General features: G+C 38.8%; 1 protein-coding gene across 8 annotated transcripts in view; it reads left to right on the forward strand.

The window, feature by feature from the left end:
• lnx2a (ligand of numb-protein X 2a) overlaps window positions 1-19,423 on the forward strand; it is a 111,611-nt gene that overhangs the window by 26,808 nt on the left and 65,380 nt on the right. For 7 of the 8 annotated variants that reach the window (XM_043692001.1, XM_043692005.1, XM_043692006.1 and 4 more), the window contains one exon: window positions 3,620-4,137. The exons of the other annotated variant lie outside the window; for it this stretch is intronic. In XM_043692001.1, coding sequence (XP_043547936.1) covers window positions 3,731-4,137 — 407 coding nt within the window. In that variant the 5' untranslated portion in view covers window positions 3,620-3,730. The remainder of the gene's footprint in view (window positions 1-3,619; window positions 4,138-19,423) is intronic. 8 annotated transcript variants of the gene reach the window in all.

A 19,423-nucleotide genomic window follows, 5' to 3' on the forward strand; every position in this document is an offset into this window, starting at 1 on the left:
AACAATCACATTAGATCTGTACCATATAACTGATCTCCCCACTAGAGGAAACAAATCTGCCTTGTTTATTCTATGTATGTATCTCATTATTTTATAAACTTGAATTAGTTCACTTCCAAATTTTCTCTGGTCTAAGGAAAACAATCTTTAGCCTTTTCAGTATTTCATCATACCTGAAATTTTCAAGTCCTGGCATTACTCTTGTAAATCACTTCTGTACTCTCTAGAGCAATTATGTACTTCTGTAATGATATCCAGAAATGTACACAAAACTCCAGGTGTAACCAAGCTAGTGACACCCTTGTATGTATTCATGTATTCAATACCTTGCCCAATGAAGGGGGTCTCATAAGTCATTTACAGCACAGAATGCTATTCTTTGTGCCTGCACCAGTCAGTAGTGATCAGATTATACTAATTTCATTTTTCGTCTTATGGCTATATCCTTGAAGGCTATCGATTTTTGAGAAGATTTGTAGCTCAGGTTGATGATAAGTATGTAAGTTAGCTCGCTGAACTCCAAGATTGTTTTCAGACGTTTTGTACCCATACTAGGTAGCATCATCAGTGAGAGTCTCTGGCGAAGCGCTGGCATACTTCAGCACTTCACCGGAGATTCTCACTGATGTTACCTAGTGTGGTGAGGAAACATCTGAAAACAAGTCTTCCAGCTCAGTGAGCTAACATACATACTTGAAGGCTATGGCAAAGCAAGTGAATATCTAAACACTGATTGAATGTTACAAGAGTTTTGGGCTCAACTACCTATCAGGAAGTGAGTTTCAGACCATCTATTTAATATGGACAGGTCCCATATCCCTAGAAATGGTCCCAATGCTTCAGGAATCTAAATCTCTCCCTCCTGCACTATCTCTCCAGCCTCTCATTCATCTGCTCTATCCTTCTATTATTTATACTCAGCACTGCATGGCACTGGGAGTAACTTAGAGATTATTATTATTATTGACATCCTAGGTTTAAATTTCCGACCTAATTCCCTAAACTTTGCTTGCAAGACCTAATTTTTCTTTCTTCCTTTGTCATTGCTTCCAACATGGACCATGAGTTTTGGCTGTACACCCCTCCCCCAGCCCCCCCAAAGAACTTTTGGAAAGACATGCAGGCGTTACAGTACATTCTTCACGCTGATACCCAGGAGGTAACATATCAACCTGAGGTGTATTCTATGGCTGCAGAAGCACCTGTTTGCTCCCCTCACGATTAAATTCCCTTCTATTATTGCACACTTCTTCCTCCATCACCTGAACAACTGGATATCACTGTGCCATGGTCTTGGCCCTGGCTGACATCTACAGTGGAAGCATCCCATACATCTTCTTTGCCTCCTTTTAAAATTGCACTGCCATCTTCAGGGACTTGTGGGCGTGCAGACCAAGGTCTCTCACTTGTCCTATTCCACTGATATCCTTCAATTTGTTGTGTAATCCCTTGCTTTGTTTGCTCTGTGAAAAATAACGACTTCACACTTCTTTGGACTGAATTCCGTTTGCTATTTTCCCCCAAATCAACCAAATCATGGATATCAGTCTGAAGCCTTCCTGAGAATGTAACTTTTAAAATAAATTTTGTGATTTACATATGAAAGAAGTGAAACTAACATGGTCATTCTAACAGATGAGAGACTTAATAAACAATCAAGGTATTTTTCAATGTATAATTTCACTTACATCACACTGTAAACTTTTGCTATAAATGCTGTGTCTTACAATTGTATACTCCACAACCACTGATGAAGGAGCAGCACTTCGAAAGCTAGTGCTTCCAATTAAACCTGTTGGTCTATAACCTGGTGTTGTGATTTTTAATTTTGTGAAACCTTCCCCTTCACTTTAACTATCTGGCCAATTTTTTTGTGTAATCTGCCAATTTCCCAATCATGCTTCTCACATTTAGTCTAAATCATTGATAAGTACCACAGACAGCAATGCTTGCAACTCTGAGCCTTGTGATATTACCAGAAACAGCTTTTCATTTGCAAAAATGTCCATCAACGGCCATTCTTTGTTTCCTGTCATAGAACAAATTACTGCTCCAGTTTGCCACATTCCCCAGTACCCAGTAACTTTTCTGCCCATGCCCACTTGAGACCTTGTCAAATTCATGTTGACCACATCCACTGCCCAACCTCATCAATCCATCCTTGTTCCTTTCTCAAAAAATTCAATTAAGTTACTATGACATGACCTTCTTTGAGAAAGTCATGCTGACTGTGTCTGATTAACCTGTACCTTCTTAAGTAACAGTTAAGTCTCTGTTTCAGTATGGATTCTAGTCATTTGTCCCCTGCTGAGTCAGACTGACCTATAATTATTTGGACTATCCTTGCATGCTTTTTGTCTAACGGTACAGTATTCACAGATTTCCTGTCCTCACCTGTATCTAGTGAGGCTAGCAAAATTTATCCACAAAACATCTACCTTTTCCTCCCTGGTTTCTTGAACAGCCTAGGATACAATATATTTGGCCCTGGGTGATTCATTCACCTTCAAAAGGAGGTCAGTCACTTGAGTACTTGGCATTATGCATATCTTATCAATTATTTCACTGTCCTCTTTAATTATGATGTCTTCTTCATCCTTCTTTGTGAAAACGTAGACAATACTCTCATTTTGAACATACCCAAATGTCTGCATTCACACATAACTTATCAAATATACCTCTGATAGGTCTTATTCTTGCCTTAGTCATCTTTTGCACTTCATATACTGGTTTTTCTTTTACTTTTTTGGAAACTATTTGCTTTCTAATTTCCTTTTTCACTTCACACCTATACTTTCCATATTCCTCTAAACTCCCTTTTCAAGATTGGTATAATCTCTATTTTCTGCTTACCCTGTATGCTTCTGGATAACCATGGGACTCCAGATTTGGCAGTACCATCCTTTTTTCTTTGTGCAAACAAGTCTGCACTCTGCTGTATAATCTCAATTTGAATGTCTCCCAAAGATTTGTCACTAATTTTCCTTCAAGAAGCTGTTTCAAGTCTGAGCAGAGAAGAAGGATGTAACGATAATTTTCTTAACACAGGATGGATGGAAAGTGGGGATGGTGAAGGAGATGAAGTAGTGTCGAGAAAGGGCATTTTCAGACATCATTGTCTTTGAGTGGGCTACTCTGACCATAAGCCTCTTAAGGTCATATGTGCACCTAATTTTATATTTTCTAATCAATCTGTTTGGGGATGATATTACACATTTCTGCAGCAAGTAGGACTTGAACCCGGGTCTCCCAGCTCAGAAGTAACAGCTGGTCAGCATGTCAGTTTTTTGTCAAGGCAGCAAGTTGAAAATTTTACTCAAATTTAATTAAGTTTTGTGAGATTATACATGACAGCTTTAGGCTTTTGGGTTTTAATGAAGGGAACAATTACTCATAAAAGCATAACTTTTTTTAGAGCTAAGTTTCTTTTTATCTCCAGGAGATTTGAAGTAAAATTACTTGTTCTGTTTTTATATGGAACGATTGAACTGTCTTTCGTCAATGTATTCTTTGATCCTGTTAAACCTTGTCTTCCTCAGTTAATGATGAATGGTAAACAATTAAACAAAATGCTTTTGCTTTGATAGAAGATGAAGTTTTTTGATTTTATTTTTCACAGAACAATGAGAATCTGAAATTGCTGGGACCAGGATAGTTTGCATTTGAATATCTGACTATGGACTAATGACTGTAGATGAGTAACTGATTGAGAGCAACCGTGCCAAAGTGAATGATCATGAGTACTACTAATGATGATGCTAATCCAGAGGAACAGGAGTTTCCTTTAAATCCATTATGCTTTGAATGTGGCCAACAGCACTGGACAAGAGAGAACCATCTGTACAATTACCAGCATGAAATGGATGATGACCTCGTTTGTCACATTTGTTTGCAGCCTCTACTGGAACCACTGGATACTCCCTGTGGACATACATTTTGCTACAAGTGCCTCCGTAATTTCTTGCGAGAGAAGAACTTCTGCCCATTGGACCGTATAAGTCTTCATTTTAAACTGTGCAAAAGGTCCAGCATTCTTGTTCACAAACTTTTAGACAAACTGTTGGTGGCTTGCCCTTTTGAAAGTAACTGTCAAGAAGTGATGCAACGCTGTGATTTGGAGGCGCATCTTAAACACAGGTAAGCAATGTATGAAGAGTGATTTTAAAAATTGCATATATTATCATTGTATCAATGTTGATAAAGGTACATTATTGTAACTTCCAAATATGATCAGTTGGAAATTCAGGCGTACCGACTTTTGAGCATCTTACTCCAGAATGGAAAGGTCTGAAGAGCCCTTGATTTTAGACCTCTGAGCACATCATAATGTAGTTGGTGCAAATGTAGGAGTCCGCACAGTTTAGTACCCCAATTTCCAGGGAGTAATTGAATTGAATCATGTGCGGTCTGGAGGAGTTGTAAGTGGGCCTTGGAGTGGATGATCAGGGTTCATTAGGGTTGGAGAGAGAGGATTACAAATCGGATTAATATTGGGGGTGTAAAAATCAATGTTTGGTTTAGGTAGGAAGATTGCAAATCTTAGGAGCACGTTTGGGTTGAGAGTTTGGATGGGATCATTTGTAGGCCTTTGAAATCCTGGCATTGGGGGTTGGATAAGGAGATTGCTGCCCTAGGGAGTACTGTTGGGAGCAAAAACTGAAAATTCTGGTGAAATGCAGTGAGTCAGCAGCAGATGTATGATGGACAGATTTTTTTTATCAGTAAGGGAATTCAGGGTTACGGGGATAAGGCAGTAGAATTAAGGATTGTCAAATCATTCATGATTTCATTGAATGGCTGAGTATACATAGTAGATCAAATGGCCTCATTTTGATCCTAAATTTATGGTCTAAAGGGTCACTGGACTTGAAATGTTAACTCTATTTTTTTTCTCCACATGCACTGCCAGACCTGCTGAGTTTCTCCAGCACTTGATGTTTTTATTTCCGATTTCCAGCATCTGCAATTCTTTTTATTTTTACTTTTATTGTACTGTAGGGGTCTGGTTGGATAGGAAGATTACAGATCTCTGGAGTATTGTTGGGGAGTGGTTGTGTAAGAAGATTACAAGCATTGGGAGTGCTGTTGGGGTGATTGTCTAGCATACTAAAGGATAGAAAAAGTGCACAGTTCAGAGTTGGACAAGGGAAGTGCTGGGACTATGTTGGGAGGTGGAGCAAAAGAGCTCAAGACTGGGGCAAGGTTGCACTAGTGGGTGAAGTTGAAGATATGTGGATTGGGAGCACTGATACTGATTGCCTCAAGGCAAACCAAGGTTGCAGAAGAGCCAGAAGCTGGCCTTTATTCTTTTACTTTTATTTGCAAATAGACTAATATCTGGTTCATCATAGAATCCCTACAGTGCAGAAGGAGGCTATTTGTCCCATTGGGTTCACACTTTCCCTCTGAAGAGCATCCCACCCAGACCTAGCCGCCTACCATATCGCTGTAACTCCACATTTACCATGGCTAAGCCACCTAACCTGCACATCTTTGGACTGTGGGAGGAAACTGGATTACCTGGCAGAAACCCACGCAGACCCAGGAAGAATGTGCAAACTGCACACAGTCACCCAAGGTTGGAATCAAACCCGAGTCCCTGATGCTATGAGATAGTGGTGCTAACTACTGTGCCAGCGTGTTGTAATATATAGGTGAAGGTCACCTCTTTATCAAAGTGGCATCTGGCATAAAGGATTTCTTTATCAAATTGGAATCTGGCATGACTTTCAACAGGAATGACTAAATGCATGCATGATATTTTTCTTTGATAGCTTTAGGCATGTGGCAACAACAGAACAGTATCGTGGATGTAATTTTAAACAGTTATTTTAATCCAATGTATAATTTAGTAGTATTATCCATGATTAATTTTCCTACAAACTGTTAATTAAAATAGCTAAATCTCCCTAAAAGAAAATATAGATCAATTTTGTGTATAATGAAATTTTATTAACAGCATTAAGCATGCTGTTCCTTTTTTGGTGAAAATTTTTACTTGGTTGAATATAATATGTTAACAATTCAAAAAGTTATCAAGTTAGAAATGCTTTATGTCACTGATCTAGAATTCTGTACAATGCAAAACAAAAAGCAATTCAACCCATTAGAATTCCAGGTCCTGTTTTTTTTCTATTTGCAGTTAATGAATAAAGGTGTATGTAGTGTAAAATTGAAATTGGTATATTTTCACCATATTTGCAAACATATTTTTCTATTAGAAAGAGTTCTTATGGCACAGTGGTAACATCTCAATTCAGAATCTCCAGGTTTGAGTCCTCTGACAGGACTTATTGCCCATAGAAGTTGCGTGCGTAATTTAGCCAAGCAGGTTGATTTTCAATCTGTAAAGATCCTTCTGGTATACCTGATGGCAGGTTGTATCAGTGGAATCCTGCAGAAGGCAATGGCCAACTTCGGCAATACTTTTGCTATAGCATAGACCAATCCAATGAAAGAACATGGTTCAGCCCTTGGAAATGAGCACAGGAGAAAAGACAGATAGAGTCTGTTATAAAATTATTTCTATTTAGTATTTTTCAGGTTATGAATACTTACAGTGCAACATGATTGTTGCTAATAAAACCTAAATACTAATAAACCTAAATAGTACTTGTTAGGAATTATGAAAAAATGACAATGAAGTGGTGAGTTGTCTTTAGAGGTACAGTTGATCTAAAGGAATCTCTAGCGCTTTAATCAGTAGTCTATTCGCCATGAACCAGGACTGCAGCATTTATCTATTTACATAACGTATCACTTACAATATTTAAAGCTACTAATTATTTAAGATTCCACTGGGCGATGTACTTACCAGATATACCTCGGTCATTATGTTAGTCCAAGGTCTGGTGATGTTGATCAATACATTTTTAAGCATCAATTTGAAACTATAAGATTTTAATTGGCTGAGTTTGTACAGAACTATTGTTTTGGTTTATACTTTATATTGATACTGAAATTAATCATGTTATTGGTTTATTGTATGAATCCTGGCATAGCACTAATGGTATTGAATTGGTAACATGAAAAAAATTAAATCATGATTGTATAAATAAGCTAATCCTTTTAAATCAACCAAGCAAACTGCTAAGTCATAATTAAAATTCATATTACAGCATGTTTATGTTTAATGTAGAACCATGTGGATTTTCAAACAGTAAAGCATATTAAGACAAACTAGTATATTCTGCTGGAATGATGTCTTAGTTTTTTCATGATTTGGAGGAGCCGGTGTTGGACTGGGGTGGACAAAGTTAAATATCACACAATACCAGGTTATAGTCCAACAGGTTTATTTGGAAGCACTAGCTTTCGAAGCGCTGCTTCTTCATCAGGCGGTTGTGAAGCGGGACCATAAGAAGCAGAATTTATAGCAAAAGATTACAGTGATACGGTGATACATTGGACAAATCTAGATTGTTCAATCTTTCATCTTTTAGAATGGATTTGCTGTTTCAGTTTTTTACTATGTAAATCCCAGAACTTCGTTTAAGTCACATTTTCAAGATAATTCATGGTTTTATAACAAAAGATGACATCTCAGCTCAGACAATGTGTTAGAGATATGAGATTAGGGTCTGTCTGTATCCCAATCTTGAGTCAGACTGGTTATATTTCCAAAATAGAATTTACAAATATTATATGGACTGACTGCCCGCATTGACTGCAGGCAGGTTCTGCATTTTTTGAACAAAATAGAATGTATCTGCAAATAAAGTTCTGCAAAATTCCAGTAATCCAGAAATTCACAATAGAATGAAAACAAGGAAAATGGTCATGATTATTTTTAAAGAACTTCCTACTTCATGATGTGGGAATTTCCTATGACAATAAAAGCATCCCAGAAGCAGGATTTCCTTATTTCCAGTTATTTTACTGCAGTGATAAATCTGTTTCAAGAGAGAGACTTCTTAGAAGCAAAAGGCTTCTGAAGACTATTGCTGTGTCTAGCTGGTGCAGAACTAAGCAATATAAAATGCTTATGCTTTGTGATTTTGAATCAAATCTCTTAATGTTCTCTGCTCTAAGGAGATCAATATCTGCTCTATGAATCATACTCTTAATTTGTATTACCTACCAGGGGTTCCGGACAGGGTGATTTTGCTGAGCCATGTTGGTGGATGCACTGGCTGGCCCATCTGCCCTTGACTAATTGAGGCTCCAAAGTAATACTTAATGCCTCATTAAGGTCCTTATCCTATTCCTGCGGCTATAGTACAGAAAGTAGAGGGAGGCTCACACTAACTGTGTTGGCAATGTAGCTTTAGCTGCTCAATGTGAAGTCAGGCAGGATGTTGGGGCACTGCAGGTGGATTTGGGCGCAGCGCCCTTTTCGTTTTGTAAGTCCTCTATGCCAGCTGGAGACTCCTCCCTCCCATAGTAGCTCAAGTTCATTACAAGCTCCCCCCTCCTGCCAAGTTTAACAATTCTCCTACTCCTGCCTTCACCACCTTAAATGCAGCCACTTAGACTATTCACTTCTCCACTGGGCCTTCCAGCTAGACCCTGCCAATAGTCCAGACTTAGATTCAGCCAAACATCTATCAGCTATTCAGGGACTGGCTATATGTAGTGTTAGCAATGGTTACGGCTCTAACCTGGTGTTGCTGAGACTACAGAACTATCAGCCATCCAATTGGCTAATGGCTCTCTAAAATGGGATAGAGATATTTGGAATGGAAACATTGCCTTCTGAAAAGTCCTCCCAATAGATACATTTGGTTAAACTAAAATTTGTTGTTCTAGGCACTATTTAATTATATCTTATGCAGAAAATATCCTTCAGTACAAAGAAACTTTGCAAAATTGTAAATGAAGTATATGAAGAGTCAAGACTGACACTGATATAGTGCCTTCAGGACTTTAGCATTTCACAGCCAGTTCAGTTCAGCACGATTAAGGTGTAGTCAGTGCTATAATATAGTCATTTGAAGCCACCAAGCTCTTCTGTAGTTCCATTTTCCAACATTTGGTTTTAGATTAGATTAGATTAGATTACAGTGTGGAAACAGGCCCTTCGGCCCAACAAGTCCACGCCACCGTGCCGCCCACCTGTGCCACCGTGCCGCCCACCTGTGCCACCGTGCCGCCCACCTGTGCCACCGTGCCGCCCACCTGTGCCACCGTGCCGCCCACCTGTGCCACCGTGCCGCCCACCTGTGCCACCGTGCCGCCCACCTGTAGCCTTGAATGCTATAGCCTTGAATGTTGTGCTAGTAACCTTTATACTGCCCTTTCAGACAGAGTTCCAAATATTCACCATGCGCTGGGTGAAACATTTCTTCCTTAAATCCCCTCCAAACCTCTGCCCCTTACTTCAAATCTATGTGTCTTGATTATTGGCCCCTCTACGAAGGGGAAAGTTCTTTTCCTACCTACCCTGTATATGACCCTCATAATTATGTACACTTCAGTCAGGTTCCACCTCAACCCTCTCTATTCTAAGGAAAACAAAATCAACCTGTCTACTCTTTCTTCAAAGCTAAAATGCTCCAATCCAGACAACATTCTTGTGTCTCTCGTCTGCATCCTCTCTAGTTCAATCACATCTTTCCTATAGTGTGGTGGCCAGATCTGCATACAGTACTCCATATTTGGCCTAACTAACATTAATTTTGTAATCAGTGTCTTGATTAATAAAGGTAGCTATCCTGTATGGCTTCTTAATCACCTTGTCTACCTGAACTGTTGTATCCAAGCATTTATGGACATTCCTGCCAAGGTCCTTTTGATCCTCTGTGCAACTTGGGTTTTTACCATTCGTCATGCATTCCCCTGCCTTGATCGTCCTCTCCGAATGCATCACCTCATACATTTTATGATTAAATTCCATTTGCCACTGTTCTGCCCATCTGACCAGCATAACTGTATTGTCTAATGGACTAATATTTTCCTCTGTGCTGTTTACCACAACAGCAATTTTCATGTCATTTGTGCACCTACTGATCAAACTTTTACGTTTCTGTCTCAATCAATAATGTACACTATAAGTGGCTTAGGTGCCCAATGTAAAACTCTGCTGTACGCCACTGGACATAGGCTTTCAATCACAAAAACAACTTTCGATCATTACTCTCTACCACTTGCTACAAGCCGATTTTTGATGTGTTTTTCTAAATTGCATACTATAGTGGTTTTACCTTCTTGTCAAAAGTCTTACTGAAGTCCATGTAGACTAAATACACTACACTACGCTCATGTACGTACTTGGTCACTTCTTTTGAAAATTTACACAAACCTGTGAGGCATGATCTTCCCCCTGACAAAGCCATGTCTATCATTATATCTAATTACCGTCATTATGCCAGTTTGCACACCACAAATCTTGGAAAAGACAATGAGATGATTGAGCAGATAACTTACTGCTGTTGGTCGAGGAATTTTTGTTGCCCAGGATGCCAGAAGAACAGTTTTTATGTGAATTTAAATTAAATTGAGAATCATCATGGGCCTGAATTTTCATAGTGACATGCCAGAGCTGCAAATCTGGAAATTCCACTCCCATTTCCGGCACCGACCATTTTCTTTGGGGGAAGAGCAGGGATTAGGGGGTATTATTTCACAAATGCATTGTTTACAGAGCCAGTCACATACTTAAAAGTGTAGCTGCCTTCGCTGTGTGTAACAGTCATCTATTCAGCAACATTATGCGACCAATGCAAATGACATGATAAGATAACGTAACTTCTCATGTGTTTTGTGGATGTCAGTGTTCATGTTCTGAGAAAACTGTCGAAGGCTACTGAATAAGCCTTGCATTCTTTGAAATGTTTCATGCTTCTCTTGTATCCACTCCGAGTGATGATTGCTGATGCTGCACAATCTGTACTCCATAAGAAAGCATCAATGTGACTTCTCCAAGAGGAGATGTGCATATATATCTCTGACTTAGACCACTCCTGCAATCTGCTGTGGTGCCCTTTATCATTTGCCACTCACCTTGTGTGTGCTGGATCCCTCTGTTGCACCGTCATTTTTTTAAAATATCATGGTATGTGGTGTCACTGATTAGACTAGAATTTATCGCCCATCCCCATTTGTTTTTAGAAGGTATTGGTAAGTTATTTTGTAGAACCACTACTGTCCTTGAGATGTAGGGTCACCACAGTGTTTTTAGGGAGGGAGTTCATGGATTTTGACCTAGGAACTGCAACATAATCATGGTAGTATGTCGCTTTGAAGGAGAATTTGAGGGAAGTTGTGTTCCCATGTGTCTGCTGTCCTTGCCTTCTAGGTGGTAGAGGTCACAGATTTGGAAAGTGCTGTCTGAGGAGCTTTGGTGAGTTGTTGCAGTGTGTGTTATTGGTGGTACACATTTTCTCTTAGTAGTGGAATACTAACTAGAAACAATGAAGGAACGATAATATGTGTTCAATTTAGATGCTGTGTGACTTGTAGTAGACTTTGTTGGGGGTGTACCTACAATGTTGCTGCCGTTATTTTCATGGATATAGGCTACATGTAATGATACTGTCCATGTGACCTTGGTGAGTTGCTGCAGTGATTTTCATTAGAATGGATTCTTAAGGTAATATTGTTTTAAACTATAAATATACTCGACTGCAGAGCTTCACAAAGTACTGAAGACATCAATGAGTAGCCGTTTCTTTGTATTTTTAGCTGTCTTGATAATGATAAATTTTATTCATGCCTGGTGAATTTACAAAAGGAAATTTATAAAATTCCAACTGAGACTACTGTTTAGCATTTTGCGGTATGAACAGTGTGTGGAGGGTTTTACAGATATGAAAAGTGTGCCGCCAGATTCAATGTTTTCTTTTGTAAGAACCCTTTATTTACAGCTAAAGATATATGTAGGATCTTCAAATGAGATTAGAGTTCTGCTTCTACCCAAATAATTGCAACTAATCTTGTGACTCTGACATCAAAGTTACATCATCATCATGAATACTTCTCTTGTTAGCTCACTATTCTACCACACACATGCACACATACCTCGCAAAGTATCAGACCTCGCAAAGTATCAGACTTCACAGGGTTCACTCTGTGGTGTCTTAACCAATCACTCCAATTATGAACTTTAAGAGTTTGAGGATACATTTATCAATGTGAATGTCCAGGTTTCCACATTATGTGTTCTGTGCGTGCAGCTGAGATCCCAAACCTGATTGTCTCTGCTGTTCTTTATCATCTTGTGGCTATTTTCTGTAATGTTACGTTTTAGTATGTGTGAGACAGATGGAACCTGTGCCCTCAATCTCCAATCCATCACTAATTCTAACAGTGCTATATGGGTGAAGATCAAGAACTCGAGTGAAATCAAGGCCTTCATATTTCCTCAATAAAGCTTCAATTGCTTGTGACCCTTTCTCAGCCTGTTCATTTGCTTGAGGACAGCAAAATGAGCTGGTAGCCTGACCAAAGTCATATTTGTTTGCAAAATCTTGGAATTTCTCCTTTGCAAATTGTGTCTGGTAACAGACACTTCAATATCATAGAGTTATAGAATCTACAACAAAGAAAAAGGCCCTTTGGCCAATTGCATCCACACCGGTAAAAAACAATCACCCAACTATTCTAATCCCATTTTCTGGTACTTGATCCATGGCACTGTATGCCTTGGCATTGCAAGTGTATATCTAAACACTTCTTAAATGTTATTAGGGTATTTGCCTCTACCACCTTTTGAGTTCCAGATTCCCACCGCCCTCGAGGTGAAAAAAAGATTTTTTCCTCACATCCCCTCTAAACCTTCTGCCCCTTACTTTAAAATCTTTGTCCGGTCATTAATCCTTTTCTCAATGTCTTCCTGTCTATTCTATCTGTACCTCTTACACTTTTAAACATCCCAATCATGTCCACTTTCAACCCCTTCTGCTGTAAGGAAAACCACCTCAGTCTGTCCAATGCCGCTTCATAACTGAAACTCTCCAGCCTAGGCAACAATCCAGTGAATCTCCTCTGCACCCGCTCCCATATTGTTGAATCAAGAATTGCACACGATACTCTTGCTGTAGCTTAACCAATATTTCATACAATTTCAGCATCACCCTCCATGATCTTAAACAGTATGCATCGACAGATAAAGGCAAGCATATCACATGCCTTAACTACTTTATCCACTTGTCCTGATATCTTAAGGGGCTGATGTACATGCACACGAGGATCCTTCTGACCCTTGGTGCTTCCCAGGGTCGTACCGTTCGTCATGTATTCCCTTGCCTTGGTTGTCCTGCCCAAATGCATTATCTCTCATTTAAGTGGATTGAATTCCACTTGCCACTGAATAGCTCATCTGACCAGATTGTTTATATCCTCTTGTAGTCTAAGGCTATCCTCCTCACTATTTACCAAACCACCAATTTTTGTATCCTCAGCAAACTTACTGATCAACTCTCCTACTTTCAAGTCTAAATCTTTTACTTAAACCACAAAATAACAAACAAAATGTCCAGAATCCTATGTGAGAAATGAATTCTCTTGAGGAATTGAATGACTGCTTCTGCTATAATGTTATGCAAATGGTTCACTTCAATCCACTTCAGTAATATTCAATAGTTATAATAAAAATATTTCCCTTAAAGTTGAATAAATTTATTTTCAGACACTCCCATGACCTTGATGAAAAAGAAGAAGGCAATTGTGGTTTCTTTTATGCTTGGCTATTTACGGCACAAGTATAATTAGACATCATTTCATCCATAGAGTGAATAATGCCTGACCACCAGACTAATTGCTGTGGCTTCACATTCACTTTGCACTTCCTAATTGGCCTTGGTGAATTCTTTGAAGTATATCAAGCTGAAGGGCTCTTAGCGTGACTATACTCCTATTGAAAAATAGTAAATCATCTCAACAGTGAAATGCTTGCAGTGTTCAAAATAGTGGCATATTTTCAAGATTGTTTGCGATATAGTTTGGCTATCCTTCTTGACAATATCTTTGGATTTGAAAACCATCTTCATCCCATTTTTGGGCTTGTCTTAACTGTTGTATCTTCCTTTTGGTAGCTGCTAAGTGCTGTGATTAAGGATGTTAACATGAACATTTCAGTGTTCTCGATGGATAACCCCTTATTTTTAGTACAGGTAATGGTATTATACCACATGAGTTTTAATCTGAAAAATTGGATTCTGAGCAGTATATTAGTGATTTCTTTCATGATCAGAAGTGTGACCAATAGTTTATGGTCAGTTTCAATTTTGGAACATCAATAGCATGAGCCGCCTCCTCCAATCATTATGATCATGACTGATCATCGATAAAGAAATATCCCATTATTCTATTAACCTCAAGAATTGTATCTACCTTCTTCTAGAAAACACTATGACACTTTGGCCTCAACCTTTGAACAAGTTAACCCATTATCCTCATCTTAGTCCTAATAGGTTTATCCTTGTAATTAAATTATGACTCTTAATTCTGGATTTCCCCAGCTTTGGGAACACCTTCCTGCATCGAACCTGTCTAGTCCTGTTTAGAATTTTACAGATTTCTGTGAGATCCCCCCCTCATTTTTCTAAACTCCAGTGAATACAGTTCTAACCAATGTAATCTCTCCTGACACATCAATCCTGCCATCCCTGTTATCAATTTGGCAAACCTTTGCTGCGCTCCTTCCATAGCAAGAACATTCTTTCTCAGATAAGGAGACCAAAACTGACACAATATTCCAGATGTGGTGACACCAGTGCCCTGTACAATTGCAGCAAGACATCCTTGCTCCTTTACGGATGTTGTCTAACTATGAAGTGCCTTCTTTACTGCCTGCTGCATCTGCATACTTATTTTCAGCAACTTGCCCACAAGGAGACCCAGGTCTTGTTGAACTTTCCAGTCTCTCAATTTATAGCTATGCAAGTAATAATCTGACTTGCTAGTTGTACTACTAAATTGAGTAACCTCACATTTATCCACATTATACTGTATGTGCCATGCATTTGCCCCCTCACTCAGACTGTCCAAATCATACTATGCCATCTCTGTGTCCTCCTCACAGCTCACCTTTCCACCCAGCTTTGTGTCATCTGCAAATTTTGAGATATTACATTTGGTTCCTTCACCTATATAATCTGAACAGCTGGGGTTCCAATTGCAATCCTTGCAATGCCTCACTAACCACTGCCTACCATTCAGAAAGAGGTCTATTTTTGCATATTCTTTGTTTTCTGGCTGCTAATCAATTTTCCATCTATCTCAATACACTACCCAAATCCAATGCACTTTAATTTAGTTTACACATTAATTTGTTATGTGGGACCTTGTCAAAAGCCTTCTGAAAGTCTAAATAAACCACATCCACTCACTCCCCCGATCAACTCTACCAGTTACATCCTCAAAGAATTCCTGTTGATTTATCAAGCATGATTTCCCTTTTGTGCATCCATATTGATTGTATCTGATTCTTCTTCTTATTCTAAATGCTCTGCTGTAAAATCCTTGAAAATGGAGACTAGCATCTTCCCACTACCAACATCAGATTCACTGGTCTCTTATTCCCTTTTTTCTCTCTATTTCCCTTTTTTTTTAAATAGTGAGGTTATATATATAGGAACTGTTCGAAAGTCTAATGTCTTGGAAGATGACCACCAATACATCCACTATTTCTCGGGCCACATCCTTAAATACTCTGGGATGTAGATTATCAGCCCCTGGGGATTTATACCTTCAATCCCATCACTTTCCCCAACATTATTTATCTACTAATACAGATTTGTTTCAGTTCCTCCTTCTCACTAAACTCTGTGTTTCCCCATCATTATTTGTGTCCTCCTTTGTGAAGCCAGAAGCAAAGTATGAATTATGTTTGTCAGCCATTTCTTTGTTCTCATTATAAATTTCCCGTTTCTGACTCCGAGGGACTTACATTAGTTTTAACCAATCTTTTTCTCTTTCTTAATCTAAAACTAATTCACAATCCCTTAGTGCTGTCATTGCCTTTCTCGATTGTGATGTACACTGTTCTGTCTCAATTGATGATGTAGTCTCAATTGTGATCTAGTGGCATAGACTAAGTGGTGTAGTGGGAATGTCACTGGACTCGTAATGCACAGGCTGTGCCTAATATTCTAGGGATGTAGGTTCACATCCTACCCCAACTGGTGAAATTTGAATTCAGTTAAAAATTCTTGAACTTCCAACTAGTTCCAGTAGCACTGACCATGAAATTATCATCAATTACTGTAAATCTCATTTTATGTGCTGTCAATTTTATGTGCTGACAACGTATCCAATGCCGCCTCCTTATCAATAAAAGACTTTGGGATTTCCTTCTGTGTTAGCTGCCAGTCTGTTTTCATAATTGCTCTTTGCTTTCTTTATTTTCTTTGTCATCTCCTTTCTCTTCTTTGTTCAGCTTGGTTTTCAATTGTGTTTGCTGTCAGACACCCTTCATAAGCACATTTTTTTCTTCTTTAACTTAATTTGTAACTGCTTTGTCTTCCTGAGAGCTCTATACAGTATTTGTTTATCCTACCTTTCTCATTTGCAGTAATATACCTTAATTGTGCCTGAACATTTCCTCTTTGAATGTAGCCTGATGTTCAGTCACTATTTTCCCTCTAACCTTTATTTCCACTGTGTCTGGCTCAGCTCTACTCTGGACCTATTGAAGTCAACTGTGTGTTAGCAGATTATTCCTACTCTGGATTGACTAATGTCATTTTCCATCATCATTATAAATATTATCATATAATGATCACTATTCCCCTACTGTCACTTGATATACTTGGCCTACTTGATGTAGTGGCATACCCAAATCCCTCAGCACTGCAGCTTTCCCCATTTAGATAACATTCAGTTCCTCTATTCTTCAGGCTAAAGTACATAATCTCACATTTTCCAATATTATATTATGAGTTTCTGCACAGCCACTTAACCTCTATAACCCCCTGCTGACTCTTTAAGTTATCCTCACCTCTTTGCCTTTCCATCTATTCTTGTGTCATCCACAAACCTGGCTATACTACATTCACTTTCTTCTTCCAAGTCATTAGTGTACATTGGAAATAATTGTGATCTGGCAGTGATTCCGTTGGCACTCTATTAGTTACAGGTTGCTATCCTGAAAATATCACCTTTATTCTACTCAGTCTTCTAATAGTTAACTAATCCTCTATCCATGCTAATATAGTACACCAAACAGAAGTGGTCTTTTATCTTATTAAGTAGCCTTGTATGCTACGTATTGCATGCCCTTCCTGTATTTATATTTCCTGCTTCCAGTGTGTGAGATTAGAAATTTACATTTTTTACCAGTGCCACTGTCAGACTTTTTTCTCCACTCCTCACACCATTTTATCTGGTATCCTGTCTGCCATGCTTTGTCTTGGATGTGATTTTGCGAAAACTTTCTAGAAGCGGTTCCAAAGAGTAACCTATTGAAACAATAGCATCTGTAGGGTGCTGTGGATGTGGTCAGGAATCCAGATTCTTCATCAGGGCTAATTGCCAAAATGTACTTTGAGCATCCAGTTTCGAAAATAGAATGCTCCGAACAAATTGAGAGAATGGGCAAATGCATGGCAGATGAAGTATAATGTGGATAAATGTGAGGTTGTTCACTTTGGTAGCAAAAACAGGAAGGCAGATTATTATTTGAATGGCAATAGATTAGGAAAGGGATGCATGAAGACCTGTGTGACCTTGTACACTGGTCACTGAAAGTATGCGTATAGGTGCAGCAAAGGTGACAAAGTCAAATGGTATGTTAACATTTGTAGTAAGAGGATTTGAGTACAGGAACAGGGTTGACTCGTTGCAATTGTATAGGGCCTTGATAATACCATGCTCGAATACTGTGTCCAGTTCTGATCTGAGTCAGGATGTTTTGGCTATGGAGGGAACGCAAAAACATTTTATCAGACTGATTCATGGGATGGCAGGACTGATGAATGAAGAGAGTCTGGATTGGCTAAGACTGTGTTCACTGAAAGTTAGAAGAATAAGGGAGAGGGATCTCATTAGAAAACTAAATTCTAAAAGAATTGGACAGGGTAAATGCATGCTATACATGCACATATGCATTATTAAACACCTAGATCCCTCTACAACTCAAAATTCTGCAATCGTTCTTCATTTAAGTAATGCTCTGCTTTTTTATTCTTCGTGCCAAAATAAACAACTTCACCTCTTTCTGTGATATATTTCATATGCCAGATATTTGCCCACTCCCTTAACTAGGATGCAGACCAACATAATCTACGTGTGCACCACATCAGTAGCTTTACCTGATCAACCCTTTCTTTTACCTCGTCAAAAAACCTCCAGCAAGTTAGTTAAACATGATTTTGTCTTTATACATCTGTGCTTATACAGTCCTTCCTAAACAACACATCTTTTTCCATGTCTTACTTATTATACAACCATAGAGTCATACAGCATGGAAACAGACTCTTGTCTCCAACTTGTCCATTCTATCCCAAGTAATTAATTCGATACCTCCTTTGTGTGGTGTTGCTTTAGGAATTTAATTTCATCCTTTGCTGGTTGTCAAAATGACAGCTGCTTTACAGTCGCTTATTTCTCCACAAAAGGAAAAGTTGACATTCCTCACATTTCTCTGTTTTGGTGCTTTTGTGGCCTTTCACCTTTGTGACCTAGAAATTTGAATTGTCTCATGTGGTGTCCTTCACAGACCTTCATCTTCTCCACACACAAATATCTGATTCTGTTTTTCTAAGTTCAGCTTGTCTCATAATTTGAATCATTTTCTCTACTTTTAAATTGTCCTAACCTGCAAGAGGTCCAATAATTCTGATAATGATCAAGTCACAGTCACTTTGTTTTTTTAAACTCACGTAAGTACATTTCTCTACCAGCATGTAAAGGTAATTGAAAGCAAAATCTATGTTTTCACTTATACTTAGTCTTTGCTATATTTGGATGTTCGATAATTAAGTTCTGATGATCCCTGAAATATGAGTCAAGTTACTGTATTAGTTGTTCAAAAGCGCTGTTGTTTCATCACTCCCTGCATTGCTCAACATTTCATTAGCAATGGTACTCATTGCGTAAAGTAATGTACTGACATGGTCTTTACTATCATTCAAATTAGAGGCGGAAGTAAGCCACTTAATCCTTTGAGGCCACTCTGCCATTTAATAAGACTTTCATTGATCTGTTTGTTTCAATTTCCTCATTCCCTTCTATTCATGATGACTTCTGATTTCTTTGCATAACAAGAATCCACCTACCTCCATCTTAAGAATCCAGGCACTAATCCAGAAATCATTACCCTTGAAGACCTGCTTTCTAGTTAGTGCCTAACTTCTCATACCCCTTCACCAGAACCACTTGCCTGTTCTCCCTATGTTATTGGTCCTGACAGTGACCATGACCACTGGATTTTCTCCTTTCCGCTGAACGTTCTTCTCCATCTCAGAGCAGATATTCCCAAACCTGGAAATGTGTTGCTGGAAAAGCGCAGCAGGTCAGGCAGCATCCAGGGAATAGGAGAATC

This window comes from Chiloscyllium plagiosum, chromosome 6, assembly GCF_004010195.1.
Source record: "Chiloscyllium plagiosum isolate BGI_BamShark_2017 chromosome 6, ASM401019v2, whole genome shotgun sequence".
Classification (NCBI taxonomy): domain Eukaryota; kingdom Metazoa; phylum Chordata; class Chondrichthyes; order Orectolobiformes; family Hemiscylliidae; genus Chiloscyllium; species Chiloscyllium plagiosum.